This window comes from Theobroma cacao, chromosome 8 (assembly GCF_000208745.1).
Source record: "Theobroma cacao cultivar B97-61/B2 chromosome 8, Criollo_cocoa_genome_V2, whole genome shotgun sequence".
NCBI lineage: Eukaryota > Viridiplantae > Streptophyta > Magnoliopsida > Malvales > Malvaceae > Theobroma > Theobroma cacao.
In genome coordinates, this window is record NC_030857.1 from 5,040,459 (window position 1) to 5,059,886 (window position 19,428).

Sequence of the window (19,428 nt, forward strand, 5' to 3'; positions counted from 1 at the left end):
CCAGTATTCCAAGAGTGGTTGGACAATCTGGTCAAATATGACTAGCTTTAAATTTAAAGATAGCTTCTATGCAGTATAATTTCACTAGCTAGCAGAGAGTAGTGGTAGATATTGCAAAACATTGGTTACAACACCAGACTTCTGCTACAGATCTTATTAGTTAGGATTAAGGAACATGTTTCTAACTTCAATTACCACCTCCAAAGAGAACAGAAACAAAAGTAGACATCCTAATATGATCACATAAAACCACTCAGAAATTGATTTGCTTGGATCATGAGTTGATGACCAATTTTAAATCCATAAAATTCATCGGAAAAACTGATCTGACCTTCTTAAAATCTATGATAAAACCATGTCTGACAACCATTACACAAAGAACAGCTTATCCAATTATTGCCCAAAAAAAAATTTTTATATCCACAAATGGCTAAAATGAGATCAGCAGAGAAAAACATAAACAGCACAAACATAGCAAGAACAAAACTTACAAATAAATACACTTCATCTATGATACTAATCATACTAGTAATCAATAACTTTGAACTTCTTTTCTCGACCCAATTTTCAACAAAAAGAAAAGAACATAATTTAAAGTTTCTGTTTTTACATAACAAGTAAAAATGAAAGAAAGAAACAAGCTTCTAAGTGACCAGGGCGAGACAATTTTTTTCTTTATCCAGCCACTGGTAATTGAATTAAATTCCCCACCAACGCCTAACCATGTACAAAAACCCTAACACCACAAGGTTCCCCCTTGTGAAGACTTACCTGAAATTAAAATTTATCAAAGACCTCGCCATTTTGGGCTCGGCACGGGCACCGTTGGCGAAAGCGGGAACCCCAACTGACCCGAATTCGGAGAAAATAGCAAACTTGGGGAAAGTAAAGCATACGGTGACCGTGGGGAATTTAAGCACCCGAATGGTAGTGGTGATGACGGTAACTGGGACTGGATCATCCCCGTTGATGATACCTGTGGCGGTTGTTGTTGCTGTTGCTGCTGCTGCGGCGCTGGCAGCAGCGGCGGTGGTTGTTGTTGTTGTTGCTGCTGCTGTGGGACGGTTAAGTTGTTCCAACGGGGTGAAGCCAGTGGGGCCAATGGTAGGAATCCCGAGAATTGCTTTGGGTTGGAATCAACAGTAGCAGACATGGAGGTTTGGAGGTACCGCATATAGGCGGAGACTGGCGATTCGGCCGCCGCATGTACAGCCGGGAATGGCGGGAGAGGCGAAAGAGGTGCCGCAACTGGTGGTCGTTGAATAAAGCAATTAGCAGTGGGACCACACATAGGGGGGTTCGGTTGAGAGCAAGCTGGGGGGTTCATGTTGGGGACCGCGCAATTCATCATGGGAGGAGGGCGGTTGCTAACGTGCGCCAATGGAGGAGGCCGGATCCTCTGGAGTCGAGAGCTTTGTGGTTTGGGTTGGTGGATTGGTGGAGGAGTAGAGAACCGCTCGTGAGCCGGCGAACCGGTCAGCTTCTGCACGACGTCCCTGAAGTCGTTTTTGTTGATGTTGTAAACAGGTGGCTGGTGCTGTTGAGCTTGGAGGCTGCTTTGGTTAGGATTGTGAGGCTGGGAGGGTTGAGGTTGCTGAGGTGGCAGCGCCTGGGTGAGGTTCTGGGTCTGGTCAAAGGATGGTTTTTTGATGAGAGGAGGGACGTTGGTGGTGGCCGTGGAGGAGGGTTTGGATATCTTGTGGGAAAGCTTGTTGAGGTGTTTAAGGTAATGATCTCGATTGTTAATGTTGTTGGCGTTGGAGCTACTGGTGCTACTGGTGGCGGTGGTGGTAGAGTCGCCAGAAGAGTGACAGCTTTTATCCATTTTTAAAAAAAACAACGACGACAAAGAAAAAACAACCCAACCCTTCTCCCACTACTACTCCCTTCTCTCTCTCTCTCTCTCTCTAGATCTATAATGATCTAGTATTTCTTTCGTAAGCTAAAAACTAAAAATCTGTGATACAGCAGCTATATCTTTGGGGTTTTGTGGTGGGCAAATCCTCCTCTTTATGGCAGACTTAAGGGGTCGGAGAGTAGGGACAAAGCCAGAGAGAGAGAAAGAGATGGAGAGAGAGTTGGGGGGTCCTCTTTCATGGAAGTAGAAAATTATTTCTCGGAGCAAAAGATGATGGGTCTAAAAAGACTTTTATTACTAGCATTTGAACGGAGAGGGAGAGAGAGAAAAAAGTTGCAAAAGAAGGAATATGGCTGTGTCTTCTTGGTCTTTGCCTTTGTGGCGCTGTCTAATCTCACTTCCTTTAATTTTTCAGGTTTTTCGAGGCTTTAAAAGAAAAAAAAAAAGAAGGAACATGACCCGTAAAAGAAGCCACATATATCTCTCTCTAACCTTACGATCTTATCTAATCTTGGCTGGGCGACTGTTTTGAGTAGATTGTAATTGCGGGGTGTCGTGTTCCCGGGGCTGTTGTCAAAACTCAGTAATGACTCACCCACCAGGGCAGTCAACATGCCAATATACGCTGTCATTTCCCAGTAAAATCTTTATGTTTCATCAACTTATTTACCACACTAGGTTTCTGGTGACTAGTATCTTTCTTTTCTTTTTTTTTTATCCTTTTTGTTATAATGGGCAGGAAAGAAGATGCTTACTTAACTTGGAGGCCAAAAAGAAAACAGTAATTGAATTTTATTGGGGGATTGAAACCTCTTTAATTGTGTGATTAGTGGGTGTTCGGTTTTTTCAACCAAGAAAAATAATTGCTCCACTTTTTTGCCCTTGGAATTTTGGAATCTGGTCAAAGTTCCGTTACGAGAATGAATGTTAAACGGACCGCAATTTTCAAGCCAAGTTGGCCTTATTTCCTGACGTACTCTTCACCTTTAGACGGAAAAACAAGGCTGCAAAAAGGCCTTTTCTTTTGTACATCCTCTGTCCTCACCCTCCCAGTCCCATTGTCCCAATTTTTCTCGGCCCCCCATATCTGCTCAATCTCCCTCATTTTTCTGTGTGGGATTTTCTTTGCCTCTTTTCCTCTGAAAGTAACCAACCAGCCTTAAAATTTGTGTTGAGAGATCCTCTTTTAAGAGATGAGAAATTTTTTGAATGGTTTGCATTGCATTGACCACTGACTTGTCTGCTCAACTCAGTCACACCTGTTTTCTAACAAGTCTTAAGAGAAAATGACCAAAAATGTATGGAATTGGTACGTATTAAATTGATGGATTTGATTGAATTTTGCATGGATGGAAACCTGGAAGAATCCCGTAAGTTCTGAGAGGTCAAGTAACTATTTCAGTCAAAGAAAAAAAAACTACTCAAATCTCAGCCAGAAGTCCTTTGCCCGTTAGCATCATTTATTCCATGTAGCTAGCACCTTGTACAAAAAGGGGGACAAGAATCTGTGAAACAATTATCATGCGGGACACTTTTGAGAGGCGAAGGCAGGCCACAAGCCCTTACTCAGCTAACCTTTTTCTCCCTTTCATATGAATTTGTTCGATGAAAGGTTGCAGCTGCTGTTTCAAGTCCCGGGGTACAGTTTGTAAGCAAGTCTTTCTTCAAAAACCTCAAAAGCAGTCTCACTAGGCTTCCTTGTTCATTACAGAAGCCACCAATTTTACTGACTTTTCAAATTTGAGATGGATGGAACTAAAATTTGATTACAAGACTGCTTGTAGTAAACACATGTTCAGAAGAGGAAAATTCCCTCCAAGATTCTGTTGCTTAAAAGAACAACTGATGGTGTGAAAATTTCCCTATAGTTTCCTGTGAGAAAGATTGGTAAACTTATTACCATTTTGCTTTTGCACCTTCTTTTATATATACAAGCAACTTTTCAACAAGTCAAAAACACAAATACTAGCAATAATCCAATTAATCATAGACTTTTATTTATATAATTTATTTGGGTTTAATACTATTAAACTGGGATGATAACTGGTATTAGAATAACAATTAAGGGCTTAATCATGTCATTATCAAATGGAACGCAGTCTAAAGCAGATAGCAACACAGAGTTTTGTCTGTTTGTGGGGGGAATGATGTGGGCCTAATCACCTTAAAGACAAAAGAAGATTAAAAACTATTTTCTTAAAAAATAAAATAATAAAGACTTCTCGTTGTGTAGTTGTATAAAATTCACATGCCATGTTCTGTTAGCTTAGCTTTGAGTCTTTGACCAGTTGTTTAACTTGTTGGCCATTCCTCATCGAGGTTGAACAATCGTTTTCGACTTTTCCTGCAGCTAAAAAAATTGAAAGAGGGGTAGTCTACTCTCTTCACGGGTCACTGTTGGACCATGTGGGCCTCCCAACACTGGGCCTCGATATATAGTTTGAACTGTGAAAAGAAAAACGATATGCACCAAACCAAGCCCCCACGCTTTCGATGCTAATCTTGTAAGTACTAATATTCTATGTTGTGCGGATCGACTTGTAGATCTCAAAATCTTTATTGATAATAGTATTAAAATACCCAGTCATTGTATTTTATGTTATGTTTGAACAAATAAAAGAAGAAGCAGATGATGAAACTGTTCAAATGGTTGCATCTCAGGGAATGATCCGAATTTAAGAGGATTTGGTTTCACACGCCTACATGTTTGTATTTCCATGATTATTGTTGCATTCGCTATTTGGAAGGCGTGGAATGAGTCCAAGGTGACACTGGGTCATGATGATTATTTAAATATTAATGGATGTTCTTTACAATGATTAAGATATTAGATCAAGATTAAAGTAAGATGTCACTAGGAGCTGCTAACTTAAGATATATAAATGATGTTGGATATCATCATATATCTAATTAAAGTCTCGGTCCATCATTGTGTGAGAAGATAGTCTTCAAGAATTATTACTGCTAAAGAACATCTTTCACACGCTTTGTAACTTTCAAATTCTTTCATGAAGAAATTTCTTAAATGTATCATACATAATTATCTAGCACAATACAAATGCCATTAAAATAATCATTTTACGTATAGATCTCACTTTAATAAGTTTGCGTATTCATATCAAACACATAATATTATTTCACACGTATATTAATAAATAATGTTAACAGCTGAATTAGTGTCAAAAGTTACAAGATATTATATTCAATAATAAAATTAAGTAAACCCTAAAAAATAAAAAATGACAATAAGGACAAATGTGTCATTTCTCACAATATGATTTCATCTTTTAATTTATAGTTTCATTTTTAATTAAAAGACTTTTCTTCAATATTTTCTCACTTTATGGGTATATTTGGTAATTGAAAAATAACTTATTGGGAGAAATTTTTTTTTTATATAAAATTTTTTACAAAAAAATTTAATATTTTCTATTGTTTAGATAAATTGTTGGAAATATTTTTTATTGTTTAAATCATTCTATGGGATAAATAAGAGTTGATTACAAAATATTGCTACCATTTGATTTTCACATTAAAATTAAGAATGAAAATGAAAATGAGAAAAATAAATAATAAAAATTTCAAAAACATTTAACTACGTATTTTAATGAAAGTAAGCTTTAATTTTCAAAAAAAATTTTCATTTCATCATTTTTTTACCATAACATTATAAAAATATTAATATTCATCAATTGTGTAAAATATAAAAATTTTATATATATAAAAATGTATTCATTAAATAACGATATTTGAAATAGTTTTTTGATATAATTATTAGTAAGACTTATTCAATTTACAAATAAAAATATTAATTTCATGGAATGATTTCATTAAAATTTTTTTTAATTTTAATAGTATTAAATAATTTAAATATTAATATTTTAAGTTAAAAAATTTTAAAATTTTGTTAATTTTCATCAAACTTATACTACTAGGCCTAGTATAAGAGCATTTTTATAGTATTAATAAAAATATACACCTCTCAAAGACGTAAAATATTTTATGTGATCAGTATGTGTTTTTTCTATTAATCTCTAAAATATTTTATATTTAAAATTAAAATTTTATCTTTTAAAAAAGTATAAATTTTTTAAAAAAATTTACACCAAAGTAAATGAGCAGATCCTATTTTTTACTCTTCCACTCACGTAAGGATACATAAAGGTTACTATGTATTGAAACTTTCCTCAACCACCTAAAACATGGTGATGGTTTGCTGACCTAATCAAGCAGACAGGCCCGTTGGCACATTCGAACTTCAAATGTGTAAACTCGGAAGCCGAAATGTTAAATTTATCCCAGGATTTCCCATTACATAATTGATCAGTTGATTTAGACAAGAAAAGCCTAATTTTATTAACTGGGCTAAGGCTAGCATCTATATGGGATGGATGTAGACTCAGAGGCCCAAACCAAACAAGGATTACAGATTGTGATTGAAGCAGGAGCATCAGCTTTCTGACTTCCTCCCCTAAAGCAAACTGGGTCCAGACCAATAAGGCCAATCTTAGAGCAGAGGCCCGTCCGAAGAATGAAGTTCTTGCCCATGACGAGCTTGTGCTGTCCATATCAAACCAAAAAAACTACGATAAAGAGAAACACAATTGCAGCCCATGCCATTCGCGCGGTCTCTTCGATGCTTTGCAGTGTTCGCTAAGGATCCCAGAAAACGCGTCCTTCACTGACTGGCATTATACTAGAGTTTCCATGCCAGGATAAGCATTTAGTAGGTTTTGAATTGAATTTGTGTAAGCCTGCACTGTTTTGTAATCACTAGTGGATATGAATTCTCCCTCTTTGCAGGTTCCATTATCGGCGTCAGAACAAGTAATTACGGCCAATATCTACAAAGAGACGCAAAGTCATGGATATTTGACATCAAGCTGTCTCTCCTTAGTAGTTATGGTGTAAGAAAAATTATTGGAGATACTAGCTACACTGCATAAACATATTGGCTTGGGATATGTTGTTTCCTGCAGGAGTTATATGTTGAATTTCACTTGTAGTCAACAGAAGACAAATTGAATCGTACGTAAATTGTGTGTAAATGTTCGAAGAACTTTTTTTCATCAGTAGAAATTGAAAGCACAAGATGTGAACAAAATATTTGATGTTGCCTTTGCACTCTCAAGACTTTTACATTATACAAGACATCAAAGTTTCAGGAATTTGTATGCAATTGGATTAGTTTCAGAGGTCGAATTCAAATTAAGCAGTTGCAGATTGAATGCCACGAAGAGATGTATTTACTGTCATGAAATGCTACATAATCAACCTATTTCTAAAGGTTGTAAGCTAAAACTTGAAGCTTCACTTTATCAGCAGAATACCCTGTTACTTCAGGTAACATATGAACTAAAATTACAATGACATTTCCTCATTAACGAGGTTGTAGAGTCCAGCGCTAACATCAAATACCACTGGTTTTGTAGAGAGAAATTCATCACAACGGAGGATTGAACTCACTCGAGCTGTTGTTGTGGGGATTGCAACATGTAATACGGTTGACCTTACTGTAGACAAGGCCCCAGCAAGCATGATGTTTTGTCTTTTATATATGTTTTTGGGGTCCAACATATCCTGCACAATCTCATTAGACAAAAAAACAATTATCCTCATTTTTTCATTGGTCACATACCCAATCCTAACAGGTCAAGCAATCAGCCCAAAAAAAAAAAAAAAGATTCCTAACATGCCAAGCCTTTAAGCCGGCGTGAAACACGTTAATTTTCTTGATTCAGTATATCTTATTGGCATTGTTTAAGTTAGTATTTTCCGTTTAGTTTTTCTAATATATATTCTTAAGTTAATGTATTATGACATTCACAAAATTGAAAAAATTAATTCTCAAAGCAAAACAAAATGTTAATGAGCTGACATATCTTCAGATTCCTGATCTTTTATCATTTAGTTCGATTTTGTTGAGAATTTATTAGGAAACGTGAGAGGATTAAAGAGCTTTCAATTCCTCTAATTAATCATTAAAAAAATGTGGGTGTGTTCCTTACATATATATATATATATATATATAAATTAAAATTAATGAAGTTAAATTGTATACCAGAAATATATAATGCAATTTGCCTGTGTTTCTTCCTATCTTGAAAATGATGGACAACCTGCTCTTACTAACCAAATGTCATTGACCGTGATTTAATGACATTATCTTCCCAAAATCACATAATCAATACAAGAGATTGGTTTTGTTTGCACGTGGTGGGAAGTTTAGACTGATCATATATGTTCAGTTTCTTAATAAGATGATTTGTGCAGCTTACTTTCTTAACCAAACACATAGGAAATAATACAATCAGGGCGGCGGAGGGTAACGCAATTCACTGCCCCCAAAATTTTTGAAAATTTTTATTATATATTTATATATATTCTAATAGTCCCTTCAAAATTTTTGAAATTATTTATTTATTATATATATTTCTAATGAATTCCTTAAAATATTTTTTATTTAATATTAGTATAAATAAAAAATAATAAAATGATCTTACAAATCTTACTCAATTTTATCCTCATTTCAGTTTTTTTTCACCTCCTTCTCCCTCTTTCTTTTTCTCTTTCTCTCCTCTTTTGTTCTTTTATTTTTACTTTAGTTTTTTCCTTGTAACTCACCATTAAAACAAACATTCATCAAAAGAGATTTACGAGCTTCTGAATTTGGATAAGGAATAACGAGGTCACTCACCACGATTGTGTAAAATTAAAAAAAAAAGTAAAGTTTTTTTTATCTTATTTATTTAATTATTTATTTAATCATTGTGTGAAATCTTATATATCATATTTAACTATTTATACTTTACACATTATAGTTTTATAATTAGTACTTCAAATTTAAATAGAAATAATATAAGAATACTAGATATTGGTTGGACATTGATTAGGATATGGTTTTAGGTTTTTTGATGTTAATGGTCTCATGTGCTTCCTTTTTTTTGTTGTTAGGCCTTTTTATTCTTTTTGAGCAACCATCAAATTTTTCAAGTAGTTTTTTTTGTGTAATTGTATAAGTTTTCACACACATATTGGGTGTAGGGGTCTTTAGTCGATCAGAGGTTTAATAAAACCACTTTTCAAAAAAAATTTCAAGTTTAATTAAAGTATAAGTAAGTTGAAAAGAATTGACAATTTTTTTTTTTAAAAAAATACAAATCTTTTAAATAATCCTCCTACACTTGAACCATCAAACCTCATTACTTTAAATCATGAATAAGAGTAATATGAATCAAAACATCTTAAACTTAATCTCGAAAATATGGATGTTTTTTCAATAAAATCCGATCCTTATAAAATTATTGTAAATCTTTTTTTTTATTTTTTTTAGTTTACATATTATATAAAATTATTATTTATTATAAATTTTAATTATTTCTTAAATTTAACGTATTAATCTAAAAAATTTTAATTTACATACCTTTTTTATCTTTGACCCTTGCAACAGAATTAGTTAGCTTCGTCCCTAAGTTCAATCTTTCCTCCTAAAAAAGTCAAACTTCTAATTACATTTTCTTTATTCGGAAAGCGTCATCCCGGAAAAGTCTACTTCAAAGAAGACGTCAAGATGGGGAGATGTAAAGTCTTATTCATAAACTTATTTCCAAAGGGAGCTGGAAAATGTTTTGGTTACTTAGAGCCGGCGACGACATGCTGAAAATGCTGGGAGTTAGCTTCTCTTACGTGTAATTGAGAACCAACCAAATACTGTACAGTCGATGACATAAACCTGAAAAGAAGGCAGGGACCTTTGCTAACAGTTGAGGCATGTGCCAGAAAACTCGTGGCTAATTATATCATTGTAGAATGGGATTAACTAAGAACAGCATAATCGCAACCAGCAAAATAAGAACAAGGGGAAAAAAATAAAGCAACATTTTTAATTACATTTCTTGTTTTTTTTGGATTTTAAGTGGAACGTTCAGTGGATGTACAAGTAGGAATTGGACAAAGACAGGCCAACGCACAACCTGACAACTAGTATTATAACTGTGTGAAGACATTTCTCATTTGGAGAAGAAATGAACAAACTTTTTAACCTCTGTTTATCACACTATTATTCTACAACGTTGGACTTTTGCATCAGTAGCATTATAAGTACGTAATTACTAACCGTGGAAAATTGAAGCCAAGGAGAAGAGAGGAGAAGCCAAGAAATTAGAACTCCCCCCTCTCTTGATTTTGGTTCAAGAAGAAGCAACCAGCTATGGAAAACCATAGAGGGTCGGTAACTGCAGGAAAAGCTATAAGATGCAAAGGTTCTCTTGATGTTCTTCTTAAAACACTGGTCATCGTTATAGACTTTTTGGCTTACCGGTCTTTTGTTACCTGGATTCTCTGTTTTTCTTTTATGGTCTCAACTTTTTTTTTTTGGTGTTTTCCATGTTTTTATGATATAAACAGCTGCAGTCAGCAGAAATCCAGGAGAAGCACTTGTAATAGAAGAAATTGAAGTTGAGCCACCTAAATCATGGGAGGTTCGGGTCAAGATTCTGTGCACTTCTCTTTGCCATTCTGATATTACCTTCTGGAAAATGTCCACTGTAATTCCCCTCTCTATTTTTATTTTAAAACTTTCACTTTTGTCTATATGTTAGAAAAAAAAGATTACCACATTGTTTTTTCTCTAGGGGCCGTTTGCGATTTTTCCCAGAATTTTTGGGCATGAAGCTGTCGGGTAATTCAACTACACCTACCTGCTCTTGCCTGAATTAAATCATTGCCAGTGTTTAACGTTAAGGATGTGATCATAACTGTCTTTTTTGGAGGGGTTCCAGTGTTGTTGAGAGTGTAGGGGAGCATGTGAAGGAAGTGCAGGAAGGAGATTTGGTGCTGCCAGTGTTCCATCCGCATTGCAGAGAATGCAGGGACTGCAAGTCCCAAAAGGGCAATGGTTGCTCAGTGTTTGGTTATAGATTGAACCCAGACATGCCAAGGGATGCAACAAGTAGGTTCAAGGGGATGAATGGGGAGGTTTTGCACCATTTCTTGTTCGTGTCCAGCTTCACTGAGTACACAGTGGTGGATGTGGCTCATGTTGTCAAGATTTCATCGGAAATTCCCGTTGATAAAGCCTGCCTGCTTAGCTGTGGAGTATCAACTGGTAAGTTAACAGAGACAAAAGACTATATGATATGAACTGCAATTATAACCAATGATACCCATAAGGTTTTTTTGTTGCAGTGCGGATTTAGGTTTGTTCATAGCTATACGCGTATCCATCAATTCAAGTATAAACTTTACTGTTTGATTTGCAAAGTAAATATTTCATTTAGAGGACGACCTTGATAATTAGAATTCTGAATGCTTCATCAGTACTGAATTTTGTGGCCAGTATCATAATCGCAAGGGCCCTTGTCATCTAGTGCCTGCCCCATATTGGCCACAAATTTATCAAATTTCAATATACCAGAATCGAAACGTAAACTATTCTTCTTTCTATTATGAAGAAACACAAGAGCCACTGTTTTTTCTTTGGCTAAGAGATTCACTCGTTTGATATTGCTGGCAAGTGGGCAACGATAAGTCCAAATCTCCACTTCCCAAGTAGAAAGGAAAAGGACACACATAACTTGAGTCAGCAAGAGTTACTAATTGTTATTGGCGCAAACATTTGACATCTTTTTGCTCGTATAACACTGTGGGTGACAGGGATAGGAGCAGCATGGAAGGTGGCAGATATTGAGGCGGGCTCCACAGTCGCCATCTTTGGGCTGGGAGCAGTTGGACTTGCGGTACTTATAACCCAATTACACCTGTTCAATCCCTGCCCAAACCATGCTCTGCTTATTGTACGCTAGCAAATTAATTTCCTTTGAGAGCATGTCACTACCAGGACTGACTGTATTTCTTGGATTTATGTCACTGTGCACGTTGCAACAACTAAATTACACTTACAAAGTATTGAATATCAGGTTGCAGAGGGAGCAAGGTTACGCGGAGCTTCGAAGATTATAGGTGTAGATTTGAATCCGGAAAAATTTGAGATAGGTAAGCTATCTATTGATCACAAAATTCCTCTTAATTATGTTCATAAAGTATTACAAATTCTTTTGTTGATCTGGTGATTTGAATTAGAAATAGTCAATCGATTTTCACCAGCATCAGGATTTTCTGTTCAAACTATTTCTTTTGTGTGACAGGGAAAACATTTGGAGTCACCGATTTTATCAACCCCGCGACCTGTGGAGAGAAAAAAGTCAGCGAGGTTAGTAGCCAAAGGATTATAACACTAACAAGAATAAATCGGTTGGAGATTGTATTACATAATCAAAGACATGAATGAGAAATCCTTTTATCACCAACTAAATCCTGATGGCTTCAAATCACGAAACACTTAAATTCAACAAGAAAAAGTCCTTTTAAGAAAAACCTGAATGTCCCACAATTAAAATTGTTATGCATGTTCAGGTGATAAAGGAAATGACAGATGGGGGAGCTGACTATTGCTTTGAGTGCATTGGGTTGGCGTCCCTGATGGAAGACGCTTTCAATAGTAACAGAGAGGTACCCTTCATGTTAAGTCAATCCTGTTAAATTTGTTTTTCCTTCTTCAAAAAGCTAAAATTTCATGGTCGTTTCGGTGAAAAATGAAGGGATGGGGCAAGACAGTGATATTGGGAGTGGAGAAGCATGGCACGCCATTAGCTCTCAACACATATTTGCTTCTAAGAGGCAGAAGTGTTACCGGCTGTTTGTTCGGAGGGTTTAAACCCAAATCTGACATTCCCCTCCTAGCTGAAAAATATCTTGACAAGGTTAAAAAGCACTCATGCTTGTGCCTTTTAATTACTTGCTCTGTTCATAAATTCGCAAGTTGATGCTATCTGCCTGTCTATATAGCAGGAGCTGAATCTGGATGGATTCATAACGCATGAATTGAGTTTCCAGGACATCAACAAAGCCTTCGAGTTACTGCTTCAAGGAAAAAGCCTGCGTTGTATCATTTGGATGGATAATTAAAATGGGCTGCCTAATGCCTAATGCCTAATGCCTATGTTGTTCTATCAATTAATCGAATAACAACACAAAAATTTGGCACTCTTTTTTGTTACTTAAATTGGTAAAAACAACTCATAAGAGAAATTAACGATGGGATTCTGACAAAGGCATATCTAGCCCTTCTCTATCCACCTAACTTTTCAGGGTTATCAATATCCCCCTTGAAGCATTAGCAAATTGCAATTTCAACTACCATATAAGAGATTTATATGGAAAGATTTGATAAATCAATATATTGATTTCGTATTATTTATTTGATTTATATATCTTTAGTTTAAATATATCATTAAGAGCCAATGTATATGAATCAAAAAACAAATTCAGATTCACACAAGTCAAAATAAATAAATAGATAAATAAACGAGTATTAGAGTTTATCGAGGTTTGTTTGGAACCACGGGTGCGAAGTTGGGCCTGATTTGTTGCCTAATGGGCTCTCGAGCTGGGTTATTTGTCCGTGCTTAAGTGACGCCCATAAAGTTCAAACCTGGTTCCCTTCCTGTTCTCCATGTCTTGATACTATATACATGAATTATAATGTCTTATCATAATTATTTTAAAAAAATTAAGTATAATTTACATATTATAATTATAAAAATATAATAATTTTTTCTTATTTTTATTATTTTGTCCATATTATTACTTTGTTCAGTTACTTTTTTTGTGTGCATGTTTTTACTACTAAAATTTAAGGTTTATCAAAATTTTCAAGGTTATTTTATTCTAATAGAATAAGAATTTACCTTTAATAATAACACAATGAAATAATTAAAAGTAAAAGAGCAGTATATTCTTCAAAAGTTTGATATCCCTCAAACCACATTTACATATATATATATATATATATATATATATATATATATATATATAATATTCTTGTATATTTTATCTTGGCAAATTGTTGTTAAATCTTTTGTACTTATAAATCATAGGAGCACAATATAGAAGGATTCATTGATAACACATGAAGTGAGCTTGCAGGATATTAGCAAGGCTTTTAAATTATTGCTTCAAAGTCAAAGGCCTCCATGGTATCATATAAGGATGAATAAAGTGTCCGAAAATTAAAGAAAATTGATTATCAACTTTATGGTTGAATCAACACCATTTATATGATTACTACTACTAATTAATGAATAGTACATATTTAAAAAAAAAGAAAAAGAAAATAAGGAAAAGAAATATAACAATATGACTACATATATGAGATATGGTAATTTGGAATAAATCCAAATCTAGATCTACTTAAAGAATCCATCTATTATATATCTCCCTTGATATTTTGAAAATTTTTTTAATATATATATGTACTACGCATACTAATTAACAAAACCAAGTCAAGCACGGCATTGAAGTTGCGGATAGATGTGATGAATGAGCCATCCTGCCATGAACTTGTAAGCCTTTTGTGTCAAATGAACTCCATCCCAGCTCACATATTGATCAGGATTTGAACACACTGGCACGCCAGGTGCTCCACACATTCTGGTAAGGCTGAAGTCGTAATCACCTCCAATCCCACAACAAGCTTTTTGTGTCGATTTGGTGTCAAAACCTGCTCATATTTTATGCAAAAAAGTAGATACAAATCAGAACAATTCATTCTAGTACAAGCGATATTTCTCAAGTATATTTATCTTGTAAAAGAAACTCACCAAGTAGTTCAACTTTGCGCAAAAGCTTTTGGTATGCATTGTAGTAGTCACCGTAAACTATGATGGCATTAGGGAGATCTTTCCTCAGCTCTTTGATGGCATGTTTGAGAAGTTTATTGTGATGGATTGCCAAGTTGTTCAAGCCCTTTAGACAATGAAATCTGTCATAAGCAGTGGAATCGCTGGATTGGAATCCACTGAGGTAGATTGGCAAACAACCTATAGGAAAGTTTCCAGGGACAATCACTCGAGTAGCACCATAGCCAACAACTCTCTGCAATGTACAATAAGAACGTGGTCAGTACTAAAATAATTATAACAAGTTGCTAAGAGAAAAGTTAGACGATCATTATTTGTTTCAAAGAAACTTACTGCTACTGCATCTTTTATGGCTTGGATAACCTTAGGTATCATGGATCTAACTTCATCAAAGGTTTTGCCTTGAAACAATGCATAGTTATAGTCATTTCCGCCAATCTCTCCAACCATGAAAAGAGCTGTTTTAAGTTTCTTGACACAATCTATCAAAGAAAACATAATATATGCCATTGTTAGTAACCGTATATAGTTAATGTAATACGTGTAAATCTTGACTAGAAAATTATTTGGGTTTTATTTTAGAAATGGGTGCTAACCTTCTTCATCGCGGCATATGCCATTAAAATAGGAAAACATCCAATCAAGCTGCCTACTAAGAGAACTGTTGGTAACTGGGGCAAGAACATTATTCTCAGCTAGAGTTTCCACAGGCAAAGCAGTGGAGCCAGCAACCGCGAAGTTCACGCCACGGCCCCGAGTGAATAGTGCATCACTGTTTAAGTAGGGTTCAAGAAAGGGGATTCCAGCAGACAGAGCTGTCAAAGTACAACCGCAATTACGTTTGTTAGATAAACAACAAGTCCTAGTTTAGGTTTTATGTTGAATATAACATGCGACCTTCGCGGAAGGTAGACACATATACAAAGAGCCATAATTAAGGTGATTAGCCTGCAACGTAAGACTAATATCATGAGCTTTTCGGTGACTTTTTCAAAGTTAAAACTCTTTAATGATGCTAATCAAGTAACTCAACCAAGGAATAGAAGAATCTCATCACACTCCACTAATCAAAGACTGGCATAATTAGAACTACGTAAAGAGCATCAAAGTAACTGTATTTATGTGACAGTATCTCTTTCACAAAGTAAATGAAGAATCAATAAAGTAAAAGGGTTCAATCACATTGAGCTGGAAACTTTTGCAAATAACACTGTCAGTTGGTCACGTTGTTGATTCTTTACCTTATTTCAAAAAGTTTATAAAAAGAAACATGCATATTAGTTCTTCACCATAAAGTAGTACTATATCAGTTACCGATCCGACAGTTTCCCTTTATTTAACTTGTTCTTCTTGATCAGCATGGATTTTATTACCTCCATCTTGAATGATCTTTAGTTATAGAAACGAATTTTTTTTCTGTATCGAATGAGACCCAAAAAGAAAAAGAAAGCACCAAATTACCTATATAATCGATCATGAGTAAGCCATTGGAGCATCTCCCCGTCGCATTCTTGAAGAAGGTTTGACCGTAGGGAAGCCTAGCGAACGGAGATAAAGGGTCCTCTCGGATCAAGTTTCCAGTGTCCGATATGGAATCCCCCAGCTGATATATGGCATCAAACTGGCAAGTCTTAAGAATACCAGCAAAGCATGAAGGTGAAAGAAGAACAAGAAAGAGGGAGCCAAGGACGAGAACTTGAGAACGAAGTGAGGTATCCATTCCGAGAGAGAAACAATAAGCTTCAAGGAAATTTTGGCTACGGCTATGACTTAGAACTGCCCCATGCATCATGCATGTGGGGATATTTATAGGGAAAACTTTCTCTTGTACAGTGCCAATACATGTCGGAATAGGAAATTAGCACTGGCCTAGGCAGCTTAGGATAAGAATTCGTACTGTAATCAGTAGACCTGGTACTATTCCACTTAGGATTTCTATTTTTTTTTTTAAATCTTTTATTAGGAGAAAGTAGAAGAATTAGAAAAGTCGAATAAATATATTTAACTTACCTGTTATTCTTCATAATAACTTACTTTTAATTTAAATAATTTGACAGCCACTAAACTGGTGCCACTTAATATTTTCAATTCCCAACCTAATCCAAAAAGAATAATTAACCCAAATCATGAAAAGTATCCGAACATTTATCACATTGTCTTATTTACCATTCGCAGGTGGATGAAGAACTAATGCCAAAATTTGGGCTGGATTTGCTGCCTATTTGGCATTTTATTTATGAGCCGCAAGGATGTACTAATACTTATCCTGAAGTGAGGCCCATAAATCTCAAACCTGAAGCATGATGGGCTGAAAACTTTCGCTTCATAAACCTGGCCTACTGTACCGGCATCTTTTCAATTCATGGTTTTTTATGACAACGAACCAAAGTTAAAGGCTTGATTGTACTGTCGGCTATCGTGTGATTTGATGCTACTTCGTTAAATTCCATGTGTATGGCGACCATAACCCTTTTGCAGTCCAAACAATTTAGACGGGAACTAAAGTTCAATTTGTGACTTGTGCCCCAACAGTTAGGTAAACACAAAAGCTAACTTATCCAACCACAAAGACAAAGTCGCACATAATCCATGCTGTATCCGCGTATGACCTTGGAAAAGTGAGTGAGACAGCTTACTACCCATCTGATAATGTTTAGCCATTAAGCATCTGACCTTTTGCTGTAAATTCTCTCTGAATCACCTTAGCTAAACCAGTTTACGCTAGCAGTCCCCTTAATTTGTTGCATTAAGACGTTGGGGGACAGCAGCCAGCTCAAGGGGATGGGAAGTGGCAAGCAGCCTCATGAAAAGAAGCATCTGATTGAGGTAATTACCAACTATTGGGCATTGAGTGTTTATCAAAAGTGGCGGACTACTTTTCAGTACTCGACCCCACATGCGAGTGAACAAGCAAAGGTTAGAACTCAAACACTAATTTCCCACATTCTTTGGCAGACAAAATGAGTTTCAACTTCCAAATCATTACCTTCCATTCCAGAAGTAAAAATAGGAAAAAATAAAATGGATCCCTCATATGCTTAGAGGATAAATAAAACACGTAGAACTTTAATAGAACATGCTAAAAAAAAGAAGAGAGAAAATTAGAGGATAAATAAAACTCAGTACATAGACGATGGAGTAAAACAAAGACAAGAATTGCCTAAAGTATTTGATAGCAGCAAGGGGGAATTTAAATTAGCAATAAGCAATCTTTCTCCTATCAAAAACACATAAAGGAGAAGTTTCATTCGAAACCCTAAATTGGCAAGTAATAGAAAGAGCTGGCCAGCCCAGCAGGGTCTCACTACTGCTTTGGCTGTTGTTGTTGCTGCTGCTCCTCCTCGCGCTTCGGCGCTTCTTTGATCTCATCAGCTCCATCATCCTAATTAATAAGGAAAAAGCAATTAAGTTAGTATCACATTTTTAGGTAAAAAAAATAAGATATATAAAAAAAGAATTTTATTTGAAAGGTGAAAATTATTTACCTGCATGTCAGACGTCCAGAGAGTGAGATTGTCACGGAGGAGTTGCATGATGAGAGTGCTGTCCTTGTATGATTCCTCGCCTAGAGTATCCAACTCGGCAATTGCTTCATCAAATGCCTGTCCAATCAAAAGCCAACACGTAAGGAAATCTAGATCATAACCGTTCTCTTCTTTTTTTCATGAAGAATATTTTTTAAGAACAACAAATAGAACTTTCTAACAACCTGCTTAGCAAGATTGCAAGCGCGATCAGGAGAATTGAGAATCTCATAGTAGAAAACAGAGAAATTGAGGGCCAGTCCAAGCCGGATCGGATGAGTCGGAGCCAACTCGGCGTTGGCAATATCCTAAGAAACAGAAAAAAGAAAAAGAAATCACAAATACTAGTAAAAAAGAAGAATATAAATTTAAATTAAAAAGAAAAAACAAACAGATCTTTAAGAAAATGAGGACAAATTTTAAAAACCTGAGCAGATTTGTAAGCAGTGAGAGTACTCTCGGCAGCTTCCTTGCGTTCGGCTCCAGTCTTGAACTCAGCCAAATACCTATGATAATCTCCCTTCATCTTAAGATAAAAGACCTTGGAATCTCCAGCGGAAGCCGAAGGGATAAGCCTGGAGTCAAGGAGCTTCAAGATCCCGTCACAGATCGAGGAGAGTTCGGACTCGATCTTGGCGCGATAATCACGGATCACAGCGACGTGATCCTCATTACCACGGCTCTCCTCTTTCTGCTCAATGGAGGAGATGATGCGCCAGGAAGCACGGCGTGCGCCGATCACGTTCTTATAAGCGACGGAGAGGAGGTTCCGTTCCTCGACGCTGAGTTCCTCGTTTTCAACGGAAGCCGAGACTTTCTCCATGAACTCAACCATTTCCTCGTAGCGTTCGGCTTGCTCGGCGAGTTTCGCCATGTAGACATTCTCCTCGCGAGGTGAAGGAGTGCCGGCCATTGTTGACTCGAATTAGTTTGAGAAAGTGAAAATGAAAGGAAACGAAAGGAAAGGGGAAGGGGAAGAGAAGTTTTTGAAATTTTTAGATCTGAGATTTGGGAGGGGGGGTTTTGAGGGGGTGGGAGGGGTGGGGGGCGATGATTGCGTTGAGGACGGGAGGGGAGGAGGGGAGAAAAAAGAGGAGGATGAAATACGGACCGTTGGATTTAGGAGGCAAAAGGAGAGGGGATTAAAAAAAGCAAGCTGGCAAACACGGGCTTCTGAATTTTTGGGCAAATGAAAAAGCTACCCACTTTTTTTTTTTTTGGGTGGAAGTGGAGATGATTTTGAATTTTAAAAAAATTGGGTGGGCTTTTGGGTAAACAAGTATGGACCTTGGTCCTAGACCCACCTTTTTGACAATCTACCCAAACACAACCAAAGCCCATACTTCCT

The 19,428-nt window shown here is 36.1% G+C and overlaps 4 protein-coding genes across 5 annotated transcripts; 1 reads left to right on the forward strand and 3 right to left on the reverse strand.

Moving 5' to 3' along the window:
• Positions 488–2,245, reverse strand: LOC18592119 (VQ motif-containing protein 9). The gene has a single exon (XM_018125293.1). It carries the CDS (start codon positions 1,823–1,825, stop codon positions 788–790), a length of 1,038 nt encoding a protein of 345 aa, XP_017980782.1. The 5' UTR covers positions 1,826–2,245; the 3' UTR covers positions 488–787.
• On the forward strand, positions 9,865–12,914 carry LOC18592120 (alcohol dehydrogenase-like 5). 2 transcript variants are annotated; one of them, XM_007018655.2, is made up of 10 exons: positions 9,865–10,119; positions 10,265–10,404; positions 10,492–10,538; positions 10,639–10,964; positions 11,513–11,652; positions 11,776–11,851; positions 12,004–12,068; positions 12,272–12,367; positions 12,457–12,618; positions 12,707–12,914. In XM_007018655.2, exons 1-10 carry the CDS (start codon positions 10,068–10,070, stop codon positions 12,821–12,823), a joined length of 1,221 nt encoding a protein of 406 aa, XP_007018717.2. In that variant the 5' UTR covers positions 9,865–10,067; the 3' UTR covers positions 12,824–12,914. The 2 variants fall into 2 exon arrangements, with proteins under 2 accessions (XP_007018717.2, XP_007018718.2); XM_007018656.2 differs by having other exon boundaries at positions 9,866–10,119; positions 11,513–11,595.
• On the reverse strand, positions 13,822–16,476 carry LOC18592121 (GDSL esterase/lipase At5g03980). Its single transcript, XM_007018660.2, has 5 exons — positions 16,018–16,476; positions 15,153–15,371; positions 14,890–15,038; positions 14,518–14,791; positions 13,822–14,417 (listed from the first exon to the last, which is right to left on the reverse strand). Exons 1-5 carry the CDS (start codon positions 16,346–16,348, stop codon positions 14,200–14,202), a joined length of 1,191 nt encoding a protein of 396 aa, XP_007018722.2. The 5' UTR covers positions 16,349–16,476; the 3' UTR covers positions 13,822–14,199.
• On the reverse strand, positions 17,595–19,118 carry LOC18592122 (14-3-3-like protein). The gene is made up of 4 exons (XM_007018661.2): positions 18,508–19,118; positions 18,266–18,388; positions 18,042–18,158; positions 17,595–17,938 (listed from the first exon to the last, which is right to left on the reverse strand). Exons 1-4 carry the CDS (start codon positions 18,991–18,993, stop codon positions 17,861–17,863), a joined length of 804 nt encoding a protein of 267 aa, XP_007018723.1. The 5' UTR covers positions 18,994–19,118; the 3' UTR covers positions 17,595–17,860.

Bases quoted from the DNA above. Each gene is read 5' to 3' on its own strand.
- LOC18592119 (XM_018125293.1), bottom strand. From the start codon at position 1,825: ATGGATAAAAGCTGTCACTCTTCTGGCGACTCTACCACCACCGCCACC.
- LOC18592120 (XM_007018655.2), top strand. From the start codon at position 10,068: ATGGAAAACCATAGAGGGTCGGTAACTGCAGGAAAAGCTATAAGATGC. The intron at 10,405-10,491 runs GTAATTCCCCTC...TTTTTTCTCTAG, and splicing joins CCTTCTGGAAAATGTCCACT to GGGCCGTTTGCGATTTTTCC. The intron at 12,619-12,706 runs GTTAAAAAGCAC...TCTATATAGCAG, and splicing joins CTGAAAAATATCTTGACAAG to GAGCTGAATCTGGATGGATT.
- LOC18592121 (XM_007018660.2), bottom strand. From the start codon at position 16,348: ATGATGCATGGGGCAGTTCTAAGTCATAGCCGTAGCCAAAATTTCCTT. The intron at 15,039-15,152 runs GTTAGCACCCAT...TTTCTTTGATAG, and splicing joins CATATGCCGCGATGAAGAAG to ATTGTGTCAAGAAACTTAAA. The intron at 14,792-14,889 runs GTAAGTTTCTTT...TGTACATTGCAG, and splicing joins CCATAAAAGATGCAGTAGCA to AGAGTTGTTGGCTATGGTGC.
- LOC18592122 (XM_007018661.2), bottom strand. From the start codon at position 18,993: ATGGCCGGCACTCCTTCACCTCGCGAGGAGAATGTCTACATGGCGAAA. The intron at 18,159-18,265 runs GTTGTTAGAAAG...TTGATTGGACAG, and splicing joins CTTGCAATCTTGCTAAGCAG to GCATTTGATGAAGCAATTGC. The intron at 17,939-18,041 runs GTAAATAATTTT...CTTATTAATTAG, and splicing joins TCTGGACGTCTGACATGCAG to GATGATGGAGCTGATGAGAT.